At 45.9% G+C, this 20,855-nt stretch overlaps 1 protein-coding gene across 3 annotated transcripts in view; it reads right to left on the bottom strand.

The window, feature by feature from the left end:
• LIPC (lipase C, hepatic type) overlaps positions 1 to 20,855 on the bottom strand; it is a 176,666-nt gene that overhangs the window by 29,302 nt on the left and 126,509 nt on the right. For all 3 annotated transcript variants that reach the window (XM_077939485.1, XM_001095252.4, XM_077939484.1), the window contains one exon: positions 1,967 to 2,151. In XM_077939485.1, the coding sequence (XP_077795611.1) occupies positions 1,967 to 2,151 (185 nt within the window). The remainder of the gene's footprint in view (positions 1 to 1,966; positions 2,152 to 20,855) is intronic.

The following is a 20,855-nucleotide window of genomic DNA, read 5'->3' as shown; positions in this document are numbered from 1 at the left end:
TAGGCTCTCCCAGTTACTAGCTGAGTAACCTTGGGCAAGTTATTTAACTGCTCTGTGACTCAGTTTCCTCACCTGGAAAATGGAGTTAATAATGCTCTCCTTCCAGGATTGTTATGAAGGAGAAATGCGTTAATAGATCTAAAGCACTTAGAGCAGTGTCTGGAGCATAGTAAGGACTCAGCAAATGTTCGTTACTGCAGTTGTTGTTGTTGTTAATATCAGTAGTAATAGGAGGAGGAGACATATAGTAGGTTGGACAGAATTTTGATAAGGAAGAGTGCATGTTGGTAAAAGTATCCTGGTAAGAGGCTCCTGTGGTCTTCATGTTGCCTTTATAAACAAGACTCATTCATTTGATCTTTAATTCAGTTAACAAACATTCTGGAGCACTGATTACATAATGGATACTGACCCACAGTAGTCAATTCGATGAGACTAGGACAGAATCCTTCCCAGGAAGAAGCTTACAGCTAGCAGAGCAGAGAAACACAGACAATTAGAAAGCCGAGCTGCAGAGCAGTGCTGGAGAGTGCTCAGGGCTGCACTGGAAGACCCACTGACACTGAATGCCCCTGCGGGAGTGCTGGGATGAAAGCAGCAATGGCTTGCAGGAGGACCTGTTTGGGACTGTGTCTTACAGGAAAAGAGGAGGAGAAAGAATGCTCTAGGCAGAGGGCACAGACTGAGCCAAGACCAAGAAGAGAGAAGGCAGGCGCATGGGGTGTGGAGGAAACTATTAATACAAGCAGTTGGAAGTTGCTGGAACGTCATGTGGGAGGCAGGGAGAGGTGAGGGGAGGCAGGTGATGGAAGGGTTCATTTTGCCTTCCAGGGTAGGATAGATGGGGGTTTCGAGTACTTTTCAACTAGATGGCGGGGAAAGGTTTCTAAGTCATGAAACAGACACCAAAATCTCTGGAGGGTTCAAATTGTGAACTATGCTTGAAATCATGGGTGGGCTAGACACTGGGGAAGCAGGATTTCCTCTTGGCAACAAGTCCTCAGACGGTTTGACTTCACCTATTGCCAACAATATCCTTTCTCTCCTTCTTCCATAGTAATAGAATTTTTAGCATCACCAAAAGGCTACACTTTCTTTAAGAGCCTATACTTTTCAGCCACCTTTCCACTTAGATATGGTCAATGGATGTAACTGGGAGAATTTCACAGAGGCTCTGGGACACCTAAAAAACACTCTTTTATACCAAAAGCCATTGAATTGTGTACACTTTAAATGGATAAATGGTATGCTTTGTAAATTATATCTCACTAAAGCTCTTGTAAAAACCTTGCTTTTGACCCCTTGGCATACATCTTTTACTACATTGTGCTTCCTGGAATAAAGATGTGATGGCTAGTGCTCTAGCTGCCATCTTGGACTATGAGGATGAGGGTCACACCCCAAGATGGCAGAACACTGAGCTGGAAGGAGCTGGGGCCTGGAGGACTTCATTGACCAAAGCCATCTAGCTGGTTTTTGGGTTACATTTATCTTTGGAATATTTTGTGAAATGAAAACAAATGTCTGTTTTCTTTGAACCACTGCTAATTTGAGTCTCTGTTATTTGCAGCTGAACTTAAACCTTGCTGATACAAAATTTCACTGGGAGTCCATTCTTCTGGCTTCCTATGTCCCCCCGTGTAACATGCAGATTCAAGAAGAAGGCTTCCCCCTGCATGGGCTGCAATCCTTTGTGGGCCCCAATGGGCTGTGTGACCTCTTTGAGCCACATTCTATCTGAAACATGGAGATAATTATATTTTCTCACCCTGCTTACTCATGGAATTGAGATAATCAATGAGCTAATGCGTGGGGAAGCACCTGGAAAATTAGAACATGCTTTATAAACATTATGCATGGAGTTGTTATCACCAGCTCCCTATCTTTTTATGAACATTGAATGCACTAGAAAGAAAAAAAGAAAATGTGAAATCGGAGAGAAAAAAGGCATGTCAGCATTTCCTACCGACCACCCGTGGATTATCATCACCAGAGGCCGGGAGGAGTTGAAGCCGCACTCCTGTAACGTGTCCAGATGATTGATTCGAATCTGACAGCCCTGATTGGTTTCTCCAAAGAGCAGGAATCTGGTCTTCGTCTCATGCAGCGTTTTGTTTGTTTCAACCGCTTGAGCTCTTCTTCCAAATGGCTCTGGAATATAAGATTGGGGATGGTGCTTAGCCTGGCATCTGCTCCACCTGCAGCCCTCCGTCTTCTCAAAGGCTGCTTCTACAAGCACAAGCCAAAGAGGTTCCTGGGAGATGCTGGAGATCAGAATGAGCCACAACTTTGGGGAGCCCCAAAGGCTGTTTCCAGTGGAATGGCCAAGTGATGGAGGGTGGCCTAGGAGGACCCAACACAGAGATTGAGATCACCGGATCCTCTATCCTGCATCCCAGTGACCAGCCAATCAGGCACTAGAGTCACCCTCTAGGTCATGAGGAATATAGGCAAGGCAGTTTTGGAGGCTCGGTGGATAAGCACCTCACCCCAAATCACACTGCCAAAAACTGATAGAGATGGGATTTGAACCTAGGTATTGCGGTCTCCAATTTCATCCCTACATCCCTACCTAGGGAGACAGTGAATAGAGCATCTTAGTTGGGTGACACTATGTATTAGCTCTTGTGGCTCAACTTATCCTCACGTGCAGACACATTATATCAGGTAAGCCTTGCAGGGACAAGGTACAGGGGTGAGGGTGGGGTGGGGTTGGGGGAATCGCAGAGGGAGTAGTGGAAGCCGCTTGAGGGAGGGTGTGGCATTCAGGGAGGAATTTTGAGGGAATGTGATGTTGAAGGATGATTGAGTGTATGTGTGTGTTTTGTTGCAGGGGTCGGGGGTGGCTGAGGGAGCAACACGAATCAAGGCTCAGAGGCACGCAATCTTGCATGCATAAAGAGGCAGGAGACAAGGCCAGGCAGGCCAGAGCAAGGAGGGTCCTGGGATGCTGAAGAGTCGGGGCTTCACGCTCCAGATGCCAGGCTGCTGCTAAAGAGTTTGCAGCAGAAAAGAGTAGAGGAATATCCATTCGGAGACTTTCCAAGGCCGTGGGAGGTGGAAAAGGAGAGGAAGATTGTTTTTAAGATCTCACCTTCTGTTGTTTGACTGAAGGGCCTTCCAGCCTCTCTTCTGGGGGATCCTCACCATGACCATGAGCCACTTTGGAGTGGGGGTGGGTGGCCATCCAACTCTGCTAGGCACCCTGACAACTGTCCTGTCTCTGTGGTGGACCAGAGAAGGACACCTCTATGAAGAGGCCTGGTAGAGCCTGAGGAGGTGGCGCGTTTCCATGGCGTGGCATGTCAAGATGAGCGCATCTTTTCTGCCAAGATTAGGAATCAGGCCAAGAGCTGGGAGAGGAAGCTCTCATCCCTTCCTTCTGGTAGAAGGTGGGCTCCTCTGTGGCTGAGGAGCAGACAGAAGGCCATTCTGACCTTTTTGGTCAGTGAACTCAATTCAGCCCAATTACTAAGGACCCTGATCATTCTTTCTGAGCATAAAATCATTCAGGCTTCTCGAATAATATGTCTTGGGCTTTTGGTTTCAGGGGACAGCAGGACCAAGAGATGATGAACCTACAAAGTGCAAGGGGAGGTGTTAATGAAACCAATTTTCCTACCCGAAGGGTATTAACTCAAAAGGTTATTAATTCTCAGCAAAGGGCAATGATTTTTCACTATGATGACAGAATGAAATGCATCATATTTTATTAAAAGGAGATGTGAACAGGAATTTGAATAAGTTTTCTGAGATAATGAAGAAAATTTCTGCCTCCCTGTTTGGCTTTTCTGAGCTTATAGAGGGTCTCAGCTTGTTCTCACTCCTGGAAGCCTGCTTCCAACCTAGCCTCCTGGTTTCACTGGGTGCCCTCCTGATTGTCTAAGTCAGAAGCCGGGGTGTCACCTTGCACTGCTATGCCAGCCTCTCCATCAGTCCAAAGCTTCAGGCTTCCTAAATATCCCTAGAATCCTGTGCCTTAGTTCCCGTGCACACTGTATCTTGCTTGGTTTATTGCGGCAGCCTCCTAACTGGTCTCTCTCTGTTTGGTCTCTCCGTCCTCCTGTACACAGCGGCTCAAATAGTCTAGAACAGAAATGACTATACCTGTTAGTGACTTTCAGCTTCATGGTATTGCAGCCAAGGCCACCACCTGAATGATGATCCCTCATCCCCCACCTCCTCCTCTCTTTTCGTTCTCCTGCTACCAGCAGTTCTCAAATGCCCTTTTGGATGCCAGTACCTTTGCACTTCACCTCCTGCTCTTCTCTGCTGCTCCATTCATTAAAATGGAACTGAGACGTCACAGCCTCCAGGAAGCCTTCTCATCTAGTCAGAGATGATTACTCCTTCTTGCTCTCAGCACCGTACTGCCTCCCTGATCCTAATGCACTTGCCCTGCCGCTGGGTGATTTATTTATCCAGGTGTGTTCTTCCTTCGCCTGTCAGTGAACTCATGGACAGTATCACTGGGCACAATGGTGGGTACTCAGTAAATGTTAGTGAGCGGTGAGGTGTCCTGCCAGATCCAGATCTCAGATCAAAGGCTGGCACCCAATCTTCAGCCATTTATACATTGGACCTAACGTAGCTCATTTTCTTTTATTAAGAGACTGAAACACTACACCTTTCTTCGTTTTAGGATACTCTACACTTTTCTTCGATTTAGCTGCCTCAAATGTTAAGAGGATCATATGAAAATAAAATGGGGATAAAAGTAGTGCCTATCTTATGAGGTTGTTATGAGGATTAAATAAGATATTTGTAAAGAGCTCAGAACAATGCCTGACACCTAGAGAAGAGAGTGTTGTTAGAATAAGTACCAATTGGAGCATCTAGCATCTTGCATTTCTGATCAGTGAAATTCACCCCAGTTGTCCTCGTAGGACCAATTCTGTCTTGTGTGTATTTACTCTGGATTTAGCTGTGAGATAAGCTCCAGCCCAGGTGGCTGAGGCTTCGAGGCTGTTGAGGAGACACGATGGAAAAGAGCTGTCCCATGGAAAGCCCTGCAAATAACTGGACTGAACAGGGCCCTCTCTTTTCTCCCTTCCTGGGGGCTTTAGCTCTCTTTAATGTGTGTATGAGCGAGGAAGTTGTGCAGACTGTATAGAGGTGTGTGCTCATTCATTTATTCACTTCCTCAACAGACACTTATTAAGCATGTATTATGCCCCAGGCCCTGGCTAGGTATTGGTTGGAGGCAAAGAGAGCATGTGGCTCCTGTCTTTCAGGAGTCCCCGGCCCCATGGGGGAAGGGGGTGCAAGCATGAAAACCAACTATTAAAAGTGGTTGCTGTGTTGCAGCGGAGGAATGCCCTGAGTAGGGGCTTTAGGGAAGAGGTCAAGAGAAGATAAAGCATCAGTCAGGTCTAGACGGATGAAAGATTCTTTAAGAGCTCATATCCACGAGCAATTGTTAAATAAAGTGGGGCTCTGGTTCCTATACAAATAAGATTGGGTGGACGACATGAGAGTTGAAGGGCTGTTGTGGAGAAGGTAGACTAGAATTATTTTGTGCAACTTCAAGAGTTAGAAACAAACAAAATCAATGGGTGGGCATGACATGGAAGAACATTTTTAACTTGAAGTAGTCGGCAAAAATTCATAGTTGGAGAACTTAGGACAAAGAGAAAGTAAGGGCAGTAACACAATAAAGATAGAAAGGTTAATATTAACACCCAAACATGTACACTATGTGATATTATAAGGCTGCTGAAGATGGGCCACAGATTTTTTTCTGAGCTTCCTGTTGACTGTATCAAAGAGGGAAGCAGGGTCAGTTATAGCATTCCTGGTGGCCAGGTACTCACACTTTCTTGGTCCTGAAACCCAAGATGGTTTCCCTATGTGTTATGGAAAAAGGAGGTTACCAAATATATAGCAGCAAGTTTTATGTGGTTAACTCTGAGAGCCCTGTAATCTTCAGTGAAACAGTAGCCACAGCACCAAATAGCATTTAAGTCACAGCAAGCCTATGAGAGATTCTTCACTATAATTGAGCAGCAGTCCCTATGACTGGGGGAGGCAGGGGCCACTTCAAGTCACACTGAGGGGTGGAAGGAATAGAGCCCTGAAGCCCAAGGGTCTGAGCCTCCATGAGAGCAGAGTCTGTTGCTTAATCCCAGAACACTTAGAACACTTGGGCATCCTAAGGGAAGCCCGTGTCTTCAAGGACTCACTGCTGTGCCCATCCTCATACCTTTACTGCAGTTTCTTCCCACAGCTTTAGCTTTGCACGTCACCAGCTTTTAACCGGGCATCTTTGCCTGGGTACTCTTTGGGCACTATAGACTCAGCAAGGCCAAGCTAAATGTATTTTCCTTCCTCCCAACCCATTCTTCTTCCTTTCTTCCTATGTTTCCTATTGTGGTTCATAACATCATCATTCATCTCTGTGCCCAAGCTAGAAAGCTTAGAGCTCACGCCCTCTCTTGCCTCTCTACTAGGTCACCAAATACTGAGGACTCAGCCTCAGAATTATCTTCTTTCTCTGCCCAGTGGCCTAGTCTAGGTCCTTAGCCTTTTTTTTCCCCCTTCAAATTATAGTGTTGCCATAGACTTTTAACTGTTTCATATTTTATTTTGCTTTTTGTAGAATTAAGGGATGCTCATTGTATATATGCTGAAAGTATATTTCAGTATAATTTGAAAAATGCTGAAAAAATAAAGAATATTATTTTTAGAAAAAAACCACAAGTAACATTTGGAGTATATCTTCATAATCTTTTCTTACGGAGATATTTGTTCCATAGATATTTATTTGCAGTGTGTATTATTGAGATCATGTTACATAAATGGTTTTAAATCCTTCTTCACTTACCATTATCATTTTCTCATAGCATCAAAATTCTTCAAAACATACTTGGAAAAAGTGCCATAATGTATTTGCTTATTCCACTATTGTTGAAAACTTATGCCGTTTCAAGGTTTTCTTTGCCCTATTATAAACAAGTATCTGATGATAATCTTTATGTATAAATATTTGTCTGAATCTATTAGTATTTTCTTTTTTCTTTTTTTTGAGATGGAGTCTCGCTCTGTCGCCCAGGCTGGAGTGCAGTGGCGCAATCTTGGTTCACTGCAAGCTCCGCCCCCCCGGGTTCAGGCCATTCTCCTGCCTCAGCCTCTGGTGTAGCTGGGACTACAGACGCCCGCCACCACGCCCGGCTAATTTTTTAGTAGAGACGGGGTTTCACCGTGTTAGCCAGGATGGTCTCGATCTCCTGACCTCATGATCCACCTGTCTCGGCCTCCCAAAGTGCTGGGATTACAGGCATGAGCCACCGCGCCCGGCCTCTATTAGTATTTTCTTAGAATAGTTTCCTAGAAGTAGAATCAGTTCCTTACGTATAATCCTATTTATATCTCTTTACATATACATATATATTCAAATTGATCTTCAGCATTTTTAAAAGCTAATATATATTGAATGCTTTCTCTGTGCCAGGCACTTTTCCAAAAGTCTTATTTGTATTGACTCATTTAAACCTGGCAACTCTAAGATAAGCTGTGAGGAAAGGATATGCTTTAGTTATGAGTGAAGAAATTGGTTCCATATTGGATGAGCTAGAAGCAGCACATTCTCCAAGCATATCTTCTGAAATTGGAACTTTTCTCATGTCTTCAGAAGAGATAAAGTCATGCCAATGATAAGAATCTGGGGATAATACTGTGGTTTTAGGAGGGGGAATATTAAATTGAGGTAAGTGATCAAATCCACCAAGGGATTCAGCCCCCGTATCCAGGAAAAGGGGTTGATGGACTAGGGAGGCTTGGGGTTGTCCTCTGTATGACAGTAAGTTCCTAGATCAGCAAAACAATCCTTAAAATTAGTCAGAAGGAGAAGTTGGGTCCAGCCATTACATTTCTAATATTATTTCTTGCAGCAAGTGATTTTTCTATTCCTAGTCAACTCCTAGGTTTGAGGGTTCCTGATATTCCATAGAAGAAGAAATTACTTCATTTTCTTTTGGGTAAGGACATCAACAGATGGGTGACTGCAGGCAACCGAGGTGGGCCACCTTCCATGGGAGAGAACCAGGGATTCTACCATAGGAGGCCTGATTGGAGTCAGGATCTGCCTCCCGCCCATGATGCCTGAGCTAGAGGCTGTTGCTCAGCTCAGTGTTTGTTGAGCCCTTTCCATGTATTGGCTGGTGCTGGGCACACAAGTGCATAAGAAAGAAGCCTCCGATATTGGTATGCCCCTCACAAGGTTTTTCGTACAACATGCATTATTTAATTTGCTAATGTGTGTGTGGGCTTTTGCTTTTAAACATCCACTGCTGAAAATATTCCCAGACCTGGCAAGGGTCCTCTGGAAGACCAAAATTTCATGATTGCCCTGAAAACCCTCTAGGCCATGTACTCCGCTCAGGATGGAACAATCCTATGTGATAAATGTAGCCACAGCTCTGTCCCTGGCTGCTGTGGTCAGGCCAATGATTTGTAGCTGGGCAATGTTGGTGGAATGTGCCCATGACCTCGAATAAATAAAACTGCCATGAACATTTGAATGTTTATGTGGACATATGTTTCCATTTCTCTTGAGTAAACACTTAAGCTTGGAGTTAACTGGGTCCTATTTACTGGGTCCTATAGTAAGTGTATATTTGCCTTTAAAGAGCTTGTCAAGCTGTTTTCCAAAGTAAGTATTTTTTGTTCTCACCAGCAATCTATGAGGAGTTCTACCGGATTTTGTTAGTCTTTTTAATTTTAGCCATTCTAGAGGGAGAGAAGTGATATTCTGTTGTGTTTTAAATTTGCATTTTTCCCATGACTAATGATGTTAAGCACCTTTTCTTGTACATATGTGCCCTTTGTGTGTCTTCTTTTAAGGATATCTGTTCAACTCTCTCACCCTACCTTGAACCTACACAGGGTGGAATGTGCCCGTGACCTCGGAATTTCTTGCATGATGGAAAGATGGAAACATTCGTGTGGGAATTTAGTCACTGCTGGACCTTTCGAATTCAGATCCTAGCTGTTGCTGACCTTTGTTTGGAGATAAGCAGATTCCGCCCAAGGCCATGGTGAGGAATGTTTCTCCCACTCCCGCCATCTTGAATTTTGCCCTGACCTGGACACTCTACCCTCTCATTTACTTATTTTTTTGAAAATAATCTGTGTCTCAATTTCTGAATGTGCACAATAGTTACTAATCTTTGTATTTTACTTCACCTCTTATGACACCCTAGCATCACTTCACTATAATATTGAACCTCAATTACCCAAGGTATAAATCACTCCTAAGGAGTGAATGAGGTGCTTTGTAAAGCCATGGTAATTTTTCAGGTTATTAAGATATTGTTTTGAACTCTGAAGAGATTCCTAAGTTTGTCTCAAGTGGGTTTCTTTTCTAGCTATTCTTTACAAAAAGCTTTAGGTTCTAAGGCTGCCGAAATTAATTTATTACCTTTTGGAGGTTGCCATCTTCCCACCATTTTTTGCATTCTTGTTTTACCTGTTCTTTGTCGTTACAGTTGCTCTTTATCATTTTTGTTGTCAAATAAGAAAATGAGATACGGGATGGAAGGAAAGCTATTTTCATGTTTGATTTATTCTGGTTTTTTTTTTTTTTTTTTTTAAAGTCCATTTTGGTGCCATGCTACTGTAGCCTGAGGTCACAATTTCTTCTTTTGTGGATCCCAGGGAACAAAGTAACTAGAGTCTTTTTTCTTGCCAAAAAGTTTTTTTCTTCTAAACTTTTCTCTTAAATTCTCTTAAATTCTACTGCACTTCTGGCTAGAATCAGAATGATTTTTTTCTTTTAAGAAATCTGGTTATGAAAGAGTATGCTGTTCAGAAAGGCTTTCCATTTGTGCTGGGATCCTCTCTGGGGAAAGTGGGGCTTACTTCCCTAAAGTCCTTCCGAGGTCATGGGCACATTCCACCCTGTGTAGGTTCAAGGTAGGGTGAGAGAATTGAACAGATATCCTTGAAAGAAGGTACACAAAGGGCACATATGTACAAGAAAAGGTGCTTAACATCATTAGTCATGGGAAAAATGCAAATTTAAAACACAACAGAATATCACTTCTCTCCCTCTAGAATGGCTAAAATTAAAAAGACTGACAAAATCCGGTAGAACTCCTCATAGATTGCTGGTGAGAACAAAAAATACTTACTTTGGAAAACAGTTTGACAAGTTCTTTAAAGGCAAATATACACTTACTATAGGACCCAATAAACTCCAAGCTTAAGTGTTTACTCAAGAGAAATGGAAACATATGTCCACATAAACATTCAAATGTTCATGGCAGTTTTATTCATAATAACCCCAAACCTGAAACAACCCAAACATCTATCAACTGATAAATGGATAAACAAATTGTGGCATATCCATCCAATGGAATACTACTCAGCAGGAAAAAGGAATGAAGTGCTGACACATGCAAGAACGTGGATACATCTAAAATGCATAAAGCTAAGTGAAGGAAGCTAGATTTAAAAGGTTACAAATTGTGTGATTCCATTTATAGGACATTCTGGAAAAGCAAAACTATTATGATTGAGAGCAGATCAGTGATTTCCGGGGCCCAGGGAATGGGGTGGGGATTAACTAGGAAAGGGCAAAAGGGAATCTCTAAAGAGAGATGGAAATATCCTACATCTTGATGATCATGGTTACTCAAGCACACATTTAAAATGATTGTTGGAATAATGCACTGTAGTTAAGCAATAATGTGGTTTCTCCACATTGTCCTGGATCCAGGAAAAGCAGCATAGGCCGCACAGCAGGCCTTCTGTGGTAGTTACTTGTACAAGTCAGGGCTGGGCCTGGCTGCTCCTGGTTTGCAGGCCCGAGAGGATAGGCTGTTTCTGAGTTTTCTGAAGGTTGGGGTCAATTGTCAGAGATAGCTCCAGGACTGACTTTGAACCAAAAGACCGGGTCAGGGAGGGAGCTAGCCCTCGTGAAGCAGGGTGTCAGGGAGACTTGGCAGGTCCCGAAGGTCTTCCCTGGTTCCTTCAAGCTGGGGATGGCCAAGGGTTCCCTGGGGACTACCCTGTGGAGGCAAAGTTGTCCAGCAAGCGGGTTAGAAACACAAGGGGCCTGGAGATCATGCAGCATCACTGCACCCAACCTGCATTTCAAACAACCTTACTTATTGAGGAACAATTCATTTTCCTTCACTTATCAAACAAGCATATAGATAACCCCACCCATCTACACTTCTAGTTCTCTGGAGAGAATCGGTTTTACCACAGCAAGTGGAGAGAATTCCACAGGGAAGCAAACCAAGTCAATCTTCAGTTGTCCCGTGCGATATCATCTTTTACAATGTGTTGGAAAATAGCTGGGTGATGCCCTTCTCTGACTCCAACCACTGCTCCCTAAGGATCAGGAACCTTTTATTGGTAGTGATGGTCTAATCTGCCTTCATTATGTCACAGATGAAGAAGCTGGGACCCAGAAAGGCCAGCTGACATGCCCCAAACCATGCATCTAGGTAGCAGCTGAAGCAGAAACACTGGATTTTCCTGACATTCAAGCCGGCATCTTTCTACTGTGCTGGAGGACAGAGGTTCCGACCCTCTTCCCTGCCATGTTCTAGGACTCTTCCTATCTCTGTAAAACTCAGAGGGCTTACATTCCATGCCTCATAAAGGCCGATGCCTCCAAGTAAGGCCCCTGGTCGGCACAAGAGTAAACAGGTCTTGAATCAGAGAAGACAGTGGACTGGGTCTTGAATCACAGAAGACCGTGGACTGGGGCATCCTCTTGTCTATGGGAAATGCCTCCAAACAATTGGGGTGACCAGGGTAATAAAAACAAAGAGTCCCATGACCTTCACCTTTCAAACACCTGGCAGAGCTGCTGTCTGCTGGTCTCATTCTCAGACTAGACTTTTTTTCTTTCCCTTCCAGAGGTAACTCTAGGAGAATCCTTACCCGGCTAAGGGGGCTGTGATGCTGGCATCTGACCACAGTTAGGCCAGGGAGGCTCCCCAGGAGCTGGACAATCACAGGCCCTTCAACTGCTGTTGCCATGAGAGATCGTGGCTTATAGTCAAGTTGCCAAGTGCTGTTTTGATTGGCAAATTAATCCCATTGTGTTCTTGTTCCAAAACTTTATTTGATGTATCATGACTATGTAGCTCCTGGCTTTGGACTTCATTTGACCTTCTCCTTCATTCCTGTATCAGCCATAACTACACAATTGCCAAGTGACGCTTACAAGGAATAGAAGGAGGGGTGGGGGCAGAGGACCTTTGACATCACAGTCAAGGAATCTGGGAATATGGACGTCCTATCTCAGCCCAGAGCCACCTACCTCATGAAGTTAGTGCTGGAGACAAGGATCCTGGGTGCCCTGGCAGGTGGGGACAGGCACTGCTTTAGTATTGGCAGTGATTGTACCTGTAAAAGGAAAACGAGGGACACTCCCTCCTCCAGGTCAGCTGCCAGAAGATGAACTGGGTGCCTTATACTCAGTGTGAAAAGAAGAGAAGATTGCTGCTTCCTTTCCAGTCGGAACCCATGGATGGAAGAGACTCAAGATGGGCCCATGCCCTGAGCGTGGCTTGTTAGTGCATAGCAAGACAGTGCTGTGAAGCAGTTAGGAGCCTGGGCTCTAGCCGGGTATGGTGGTGTGTGCCTGTAGTCCCAGCTACTTGAGAGGTTGAGGTGGGAGGATCACCTGAGCCTGGGAGGTCAAGGCTGCAGTGAGCAGTGATTGTGCCACTACACTCCAGCTGAGGTGACAGAGCCAAACAATGTCTTTGGAAAAAAAAAGAGGCAGCTGAGCTCTGCAGCCAGATTGCCTGCCTTAAATCCCAGCTCTGCTCCTTCTTAGCTTGTGACCTTGGGCTAGTTACTTAACCTCTCTGTGTCTTAACTATGTAATAAGACTAACAGTAGTACCTACCTTATAGGATTATTATGAGTGACAGATATGTGCCCCTGAGACGTGTTTTTAGGCCAGACTTAATCAGGCAGAAAGAAAAGTGAGAGCGAGAGCAGAGGTGACCTGAGAACGCCTGGCTGTTCTGCAGGAATGTTCCCCTCCCTGGAGCTGGAATCTGGGCAAAGATAAACACTTGCAGCATGAGGAAAGCATTAAGCATTAACTTGGCCAAACAGCCCAAGGTTATTCTTTTTTTTTTTTTTTGGAGATGGGGTTTTGCTCTTGTTGCTCAGGCTGGAGTGCAATGGCGTGGTCTCGGCTCACCGCAACCTTTGCCTCCTGAGTTCAAGTGATTCTCCTGCCTCAGCCTCCCGAGTAGCTGGGATTATAGGCAGTACACTGTGGGTGGGGAGTGTGGGCTGAAGCATGTTGGATGTGCTCTTTGGGGCAGAGGTTTGGGGGCTTCCTGATGAGGAAATGGGCCTGATCTTGTCCCTGAACCTCCCTAGGGCTTCCTCATGTGGGGGCCTGGGACTGAGAGGGTTGGCTCTTGGGTATGCTTTTAGAGACTGAAGGCCCACCCTGATCCCATTCATTCTTTTATTCATTCATCCATCCATTCATTCATTCCACCAAACATTTATTAAGCACCTATTATGTGTCAGGGATTGTGCTTAACATTGTGACACCTAACAGTGAATAAGACAGACCACGCTTTCAAAAAGCTCATGGTCTTACGGTAGAGGCAAGTACATAAACTGTCACACAGTTTGGAAAGTGTTATGTTGGCCAAAGAATAGGAAAGCGCCCACCCAGCCATAAGGTGACCGGTGTAAAGGCAGCCAGATGAACTCCATTGGTGGGTGGTGCCGCCAGCTCCCCAGATAATCTTGGGAATTTTAATCAAAGGCTGTACCTGATGGGAGGGAAGGACTATGAAATACAGGGGGAAGATGAGCTTCAGTGTGGCCAGTATGGTCACCTCTAGACTCACAGAGGCTGAGGTCATGGCTGCAGCATGCACCCTGAGCCCTTCAGCTTTCCTGAGGCCCTTGGTGTCTCTCATCTTCTTTGAGACTTGCTTGACCCTGAGATCTGCAGCACAGCTGTTCCTATCCTAGGAGATGTTAATTTCCTCATGAAGAAATAAGGAAAGGTTCAGTGACTGCCAAGGGTTCAGACAACTGGCTGAAAAAGCAAACCAGGACCAGAATTCGACTTCTCCATACATCTACGTTCTGAGACTATAAAACTTTCCTGGGCATGTGCACTATTTCCCCTAAGATATTCTTTTGGACCTGTACCCTCCCTTCACTACCCATATCTGGAGGCCCAGTTGACTGCTGCCGGCCCACTTCAGACCACGGACAGGTACCCCAGCAATTTCCAGGTTGCCATAGGGAGCAATGGCAGAGGCAGGGTAGTGGAATGGCGGCAGGGGGCACTGGTTTTGGAGCCAGTTGGCTCTGTGTTAGGTTGTTTAATACTTATTAGCTGTATGGCCTTGGGAAGCTTGCTTAACCAGTAGGAGCCTCACCTTCCTTCTTCTAAGTTGGAAATAGGAAGACCGTCTCGTGTGGGTGGTGGTGAGGATGAATGAAAGTTGAAATGTCTAGTCCAGGGCTTGGTGTTCGATGCGTTGTTTCCCTTTCCAAACTTGCCTACGAATCTCTTCCTTCTCATGTCTCAACCCAACGTAGTTCTTTCCAGATATTTGTTGGTACTTATCCACCAAGTCTTTGCCAGCCTATTTGGTACCTCTCTGTGAATTCTGTGCACCTGCTTTAGGTAGCACACTGCCTTAGCTGTGTGGTTTGGCGCAGTGCTTTTGTGCCAAGAAAACGAGGTCCTTCTTTGGAGTGAGGATTTCAGCCTCCCCTCTCCCATTTGGCCAGGTTGTTCTGGGCAGGAGAAATCTGCTGGGCTTAGGTAGCAGCTTTGGAGCCTACTTGGCTGAGTCCCTGCCTCTACCAGCTAGGGTGCTCCAGCTGTGGGGTGCTGTGTCTGAATCAGGCACCTCGAAGAGCCAAACTAGGCTACCGGTTAACACTCTCTGCTAATGAGGAAATCAAAGTCTGACTGCAAAACACACCAGTCAGGGTTCTGCCCTTACACCACTGCTAAGGAAATACTCATCCTCACAGCCTGATATATTACCTAACTTTCCACATTTGTGAGCAGTGGCTCTCAGGTATTCATGTGCTGGAGATGCAGACTCCTGGGCGCCATTCCCAGAGCACCTGATTCAGTAGGTCTGGGAGGCCTGGGAATTTGCATCAACACAGGGTGGCGGATCATTCTGAGAAGAAGTTGCCCAGTGGTGAAGAATGTGAGTTTTGGAACCAGGCTGGGATCTAAAGCTTGGCTCTGCCACTAATGAGCCGCAATTCTGGGCAAGTTTACAGATGGTTTCCTCATGGGGTTGTAAGTAAATGAGATAAAAGTGTAAAGTACCTCCCACAGTGCCTGGTATATAGCAGGTTCTCAATGAATAAAGGTGGCCATGGTGGCATTGGTGGTAGTAGAAGTAGGGATTGATGTTGCTATTATAACATCTTCCTCCTTGAAGGGTTCTTCTGCCCCTGATCAGTAACAAATCATGAGGAGACAGAATATCAGACAGGGTAACTCTTTATGTTGAGGTTATCTGAGATCACCTTCATTTAAACAGATTGGATGGACCAGAAGGTCAGTGCTGAGAATCTTCAGGGCAAAGTCCAAACCTCCAGGAAGACATAGATCTCCTATTTGGCCTTTCTCCAGAACACCGGCCTCAAAGGGGTACACAGACATGGCCTACTGGGACTCTCCCAGAAGGCCTTGCACCCCTGCCTCTGCCTTGTTTGGGGAGCAGGCTGTGCTTGCCTCTTTCCCTGGTTGGATGCCTACAGGCATATGTTGGCCTCCTTGTAGGAGACAAGAGAATAAAACATGACAGTGAGCAAGGAGAGCCCCAGTGACAGAGCTCAGCTTGCCAGTAAATGGCCAGGGGAGCTCGGAACTAAAAAAGACTATGGGGGAAGTTGTGTCCTATTTGATACTAAAATGTACCATAAAGATTCAGTAATTCAAGCTGTGTATATAGGAACATGGATAAAGAAGCAGAATAGAAACCCAGAACTCCCAAATGCATACGTTTGAATTCAGTATTTGATAGAAGTGACTTATTGGCCAGGTTGTTCTGGGCAGTGGAAATCTAATTTCTCCAAGTGCTAGGATAGAGTAAAGATGGACTTTAAAAACAGTATTGGGAGATCTGGAAAAAGATGAAAAGATATAAGTTGGGTCCATCCCTCTCATCATACATCAGGAAAAACTCCAAAGGAATCCAATTTTTAAATGAAATAATAGGAATCATAAAATTACCAGAAAAAAATATGGCCTAATTCCTTCATAACCTTTTGAATAAGAACCTCCCTCTGCGATTCAAAATTCAGAAGCTGTAAAAGGTTGTTAAATTAGACTACATTAAAGCAAACAAAAAACTTCTGTATGACCAACTAAATTAAAAAAAAAAAGGCCGGGCGCAGTGGCTCACGCTTGTAATCCCAGCTCTTTGGGAGGCGGAGGCGGGCGGATCACGAGGTCAGGAGATCGAGACTATCCTGGCTAACACAGTGAAACCCCGTCTCTACTAAAAATACAAAAAATTAGCTGGGCTTCTTGGCGGGCGCCTGTAGTCCCAGCTACTTGGGAGGCTGAGGCAGGAGAATGGCGTGAACCCGGGGAATGGAGCTTGCAGTGAGCCGAGATTACACCACTGGACTCCAGCCTGGGAGACAAAGCAAGACTCCATCTCAAAAACAAAACAAAACAAAACAAAACCCTAAGTAGAGGCAAAAAACCAACAACAAAGCAAGAAAAAATAATTGCAACTCATAACACAAAGGGCGAATCTCCTTGATATCTATAGAATGCCTAGAAATCAAGGAGAACAAGACCAGCAACCCACAGAACAATGGGCCAACTGAGGACACGAGGAGCCATTTCACAGAGAAAGGAATATGAATGGCCTTTTAACATATGAGAAGATCCTCAACCTCACTCCTAAGAGGAAAAATACAAATTAAAACTATACTGAGACACAAGTCTCACCCCTCAGATTGGTAAACTTTAAAAAATGTGACCACACACCTTGAAGGAGACGCTGGCAGGAATGCAAAATGGTGCAACTCCAACGGACAGGGATTTGGCAACAGCTCTGAAAGTTACAAATGCATTTTCTCTTTACTGAGCATTTCCTGCATGGGAATCTACCCTGTGGCTGTATCTGCACACATATGAAATGAAATTAATACAAGGTCATTCACTGCGGGATTGTCTGTAATTGTAAAATACTGGAAACATCCCAAGTGTCCATCTAGAGTCTAGATAGCTGAAATGGGACATATCCCTCAATGAAATACTTTGCAGCTTGACTAAAGAAACACTGTACTGATTTGAAAAGATTTCTAGAACGTACTGCTGAGTGACCAAAGGTGCAGAACGGTATCTAAAGTGTGATACCTTTTGGGGAAGGGTGGGGGCATAAGTAAATAACTCCATATTGGCTTTCAGTTGCATAAAGAAATATTGGAAAGATACAGATGAGATGAATATAAGTGGTTACCCATGGTGGGAGAGGGGGAGGAGGGAATGGATATGGACGTCACGGGAGGGGGGTAAGATGTTGCAAATCTATTCTATTTTATATTCTTTTAATTTATGAGCCATGCGAGTATTTACTTCCTTAAAATAATTTCTTTTCTTTTATTTCTTTATATTTTTAGAGACAAGGTCTGGCTCTGTTGCCTGGGCTGGAGCGCAGTGATCATAGCTCACTGCAGCCTTGAATGCCTGGACTCATGCGATCCTCCCTCCTCAGCTTCTCAACTAGCTGGGATCCCAGGCATATGCCGCTAGCCCCCTCCACTAGCTAATTATTATTATCTTTTTCCCATAGAGACAGGGCCTCATTGTGTTGCTCAAGTTGGTCTCAAACTCCTGGCCTCAAGTGATCCTCCTGCCTTGGGCTCCCAAAATGTTGGGATCATAGGCGTGAACCTCTGTGCCTGGCCTGAAAAATAATTTTAAATAAAAAAAAAGATCCCAGCTTGTTTCATGCTTGCACTCTCCATGATGTCTATTTCTCTGGATGCCATTCACCTACCCCTGCAGCCCCTTCATGCCCCAGAGAACTCTGGGAGTAGCTCTCTCACTGTCTGACTGTGGGGCCAAAGGGTCCACTCACCTCACCTGTCTTCTTGGCTGACCTGACTGCCTAGCTAGATGCTGACCTTCATGCCTTTAGCTGCACCTTCACCTACCTGGGCCCTAGTAGCCCTTGATTTCAGCTATTTAATAGGTCAGGGGGTCATTTTCCTTCTGAGAGTAAAGGTGACCTGAGAGAGGAAAGGTGGCCCCCACAGAGAACTCCCCACATCGGATGCTTCCTCTCTGGCAGAACTGACTCGGCAGATGGCAAAGTACTTGGAGCCACCGGGAACCAAGGTGCAGAGAATTCTGTGGAAGGAAGTTGGCTTGGAGCTTGGAAGCCGGGCAGCAAGGGCTGCTGGAACATGGAGGTGCCCGCTCATTTGGCAGGGGTGCCCAAAGCGAGAGGAAGTGGGGCTCCTTAGTTAGGAAGCTTTGTCAGACATCCCCCTCCTGCCCCAAGGCTTCTCAGAGGCCCTGGAGAGACCGATGCTTCCCCAGCAGCCAGTCCATCTGGGCTGGTGCTCACGCAGCTCTGGGAGCTAGGATATTTTAGATGTGTCAAAAGTGACGAATGTTGGAAAGTGCCACGGGCATCTCTGGGAGCTCACAGTTCACACTGGCAGCTAAGATGTGCCAAGCTTTTTGGAAGAAACTGAACTCTTGGAGGAAACTGAGGAGTCTTTTGCTGTCCCAGATGTGGGTGGCAATGAGACGGGCTCTGCAAGGGGACAGAGCCCCGAAATCAATAAAGATGGGGCTGGGCCGTAGCAATGGCTGAGGTCTTGGCAGAAAGAAGTGGCATTATGAGAGGCCAGCAGGGGCGGGAAGGAGCAGGAGCATGTGGATTTAGAAGCAGGTAAGCAGAGGCCTGAGGCTGGAGTCAGCAGAGCTTGCAGCCGGCAGCACTGGGGGCTGTGGAGTCGGGCCTGTTCAGTTCCGCTTGCCAGGATGGAACCAGGGCAGCAGTCAGAGCCAGCCTGAGGCTGGAGGTGAGCCCGGGGGCCTTCGCCCACAGGGAGGATGGAACAAGGCTCCAGTGTGTTTGGATTTGAAAACACCCCAGGGAATGTGTTACTAGAATTCAACATCTACCCCGAATATAATGCATCCTAAGAGGAGGTGCCTTGCTGTTCTGTTTGCAGCATGGCCTTGGTTTGTGTGTAGTGTCACTGGTTCTCTGCCTCTGCAGGGAGATGGCTCATCCCATGCTACCCAGCCAGGGAGGTGGCTCATCCCAAGCTGGGGGTGGAGGAGGCTGAGGCAGTGGCTGGGATAGGAGGTGTAAGATCAGGCTTAGGCGAGTCACAGGGAAGGAGGAGGGTCAAGGAGAAGGGATCCTCACTATGGACCAGCGGGGTTCTGGGGTGGTGGGGGTACAGGACCAAGTTGGGCCAGCCCAGCCTGTCTTCTGCTTTATGATGAATGGGGCTGGGGTGTCAGGGATGGATGGAGAAGCTAGCGCCAACTCTACCTGCCCCAGGTGTTTTTTGATGAACACACAAACTCTCTTCTGATTATTGTTCTTCACAACCTCCTGCCTCCCTGCAAACTCCTGCAACCAGGAAGAAGAGAGAGAGAGAGAGAGAGAGAGAGAGAGAGATGACAGAGAGTTCCTAGTCATCTTTGTCATCGTCCCCATCATGATTATGATCATCGTCATCCATGCCTGGACTTCTTATATAACCTGCTTAACTTGTTGAGGGCTGAACTTGTCTTTCCACCTCCTACCTCCAACCAGCTTTTCTAACTTCCTCATTCTGCTCACACATTCCTCTCTTCCAGGCACTGGCTCACCCCCACTGAGTCATCTTCCACACCCCCTTCCTCTTTCTTCCCCTCCTACTATCAGCAACTCACTGTAGCATGAACGCCTGCAACTGCTTCCTGGGAGGATCCGCTTCCAGTCCCCTCTGTTCACACGCTCTCCATCCCGCGACACGCGGCTCCGGCCATAGCTGCTCGCAGGACGGGGTGCCTCTGTGCCTTTGGTCCTGCAATTCCTTCTGCTTGGAACCTCTCTCCTCTTCCTACACCTTAGCCCTCAACCTTGGAGGAATCAGAATGTGTGGACAGTTCTCCTGACAGCTGGTCAGGGGAGGGGCCCCTCTCTGTGCTCCCCAGTCCCCTGTTCAGACCTCGAGGGTGGGGCTGTTTACTTTTCCATTTCGTGACTGGGCTCTAAGGTGTGCGTGTCTTACGCATCTTTGTGGTCCCAGCACAAGGCCTGCACAAAGGTGGGTTATCTGTTGAATTGATTTAACAGATAATTCATTTTCTGCCCTTCCTAGGGAAGGATTTGTCACAGTGAGCCAATGCCAGAAGGAAGGGGAGAACAGAGGCAGGGACGTGCCCTGCTTCACTTCTTACACCCACAGTACCCTTCCTGTGGTCAGGAGCCACTGGCCACCAACCCAGCACCTCCTGCCTCTGTCTGCCCCCTAGGAATGAGCTGATAGAAAGGCACCAACAGACAACAAGCAAGATCTGGATCTTCTTTGGAATCATGGATGGTCCTTGTTTCGCCCTCATCCAGACCCCAAACCAGGGTCCTTGTCCCTCTTCCCTTCCTTTTCTGGAATTCCTCATTTATTTCGAGCCTTATAACTCAGTCTTTAAAAATTGCCTTTTCTGATCTCAGACTGTTTCTTGTGATATTAATAGGAGTTATGGGGAAAAAGGAGTTTTGTGGCCAAATAAATTTGGGAAATGTTGTATTAAGCAACATTAATCAGGCTTCCTGCTGGTCCGAGAAAAGAAGCTACTGTGAATTTAATCTCTAGTAGGGGCAGATGATATGCAGTGGCTCTCA

This window comes from Macaca mulatta, chromosome 7 (assembly GCF_049350105.2).
Source record: "Macaca mulatta isolate MMU2019108-1 chromosome 7, T2T-MMU8v2.0, whole genome shotgun sequence".
Classification (NCBI taxonomy): Eukaryota; Metazoa; Chordata; class Mammalia; order Primates; family Cercopithecidae; genus Macaca; species Macaca mulatta.
Note: the sequence above shows the minus strand (reverse complement) of the source record. Positions and strands in the feature narration are given on the sequence as shown.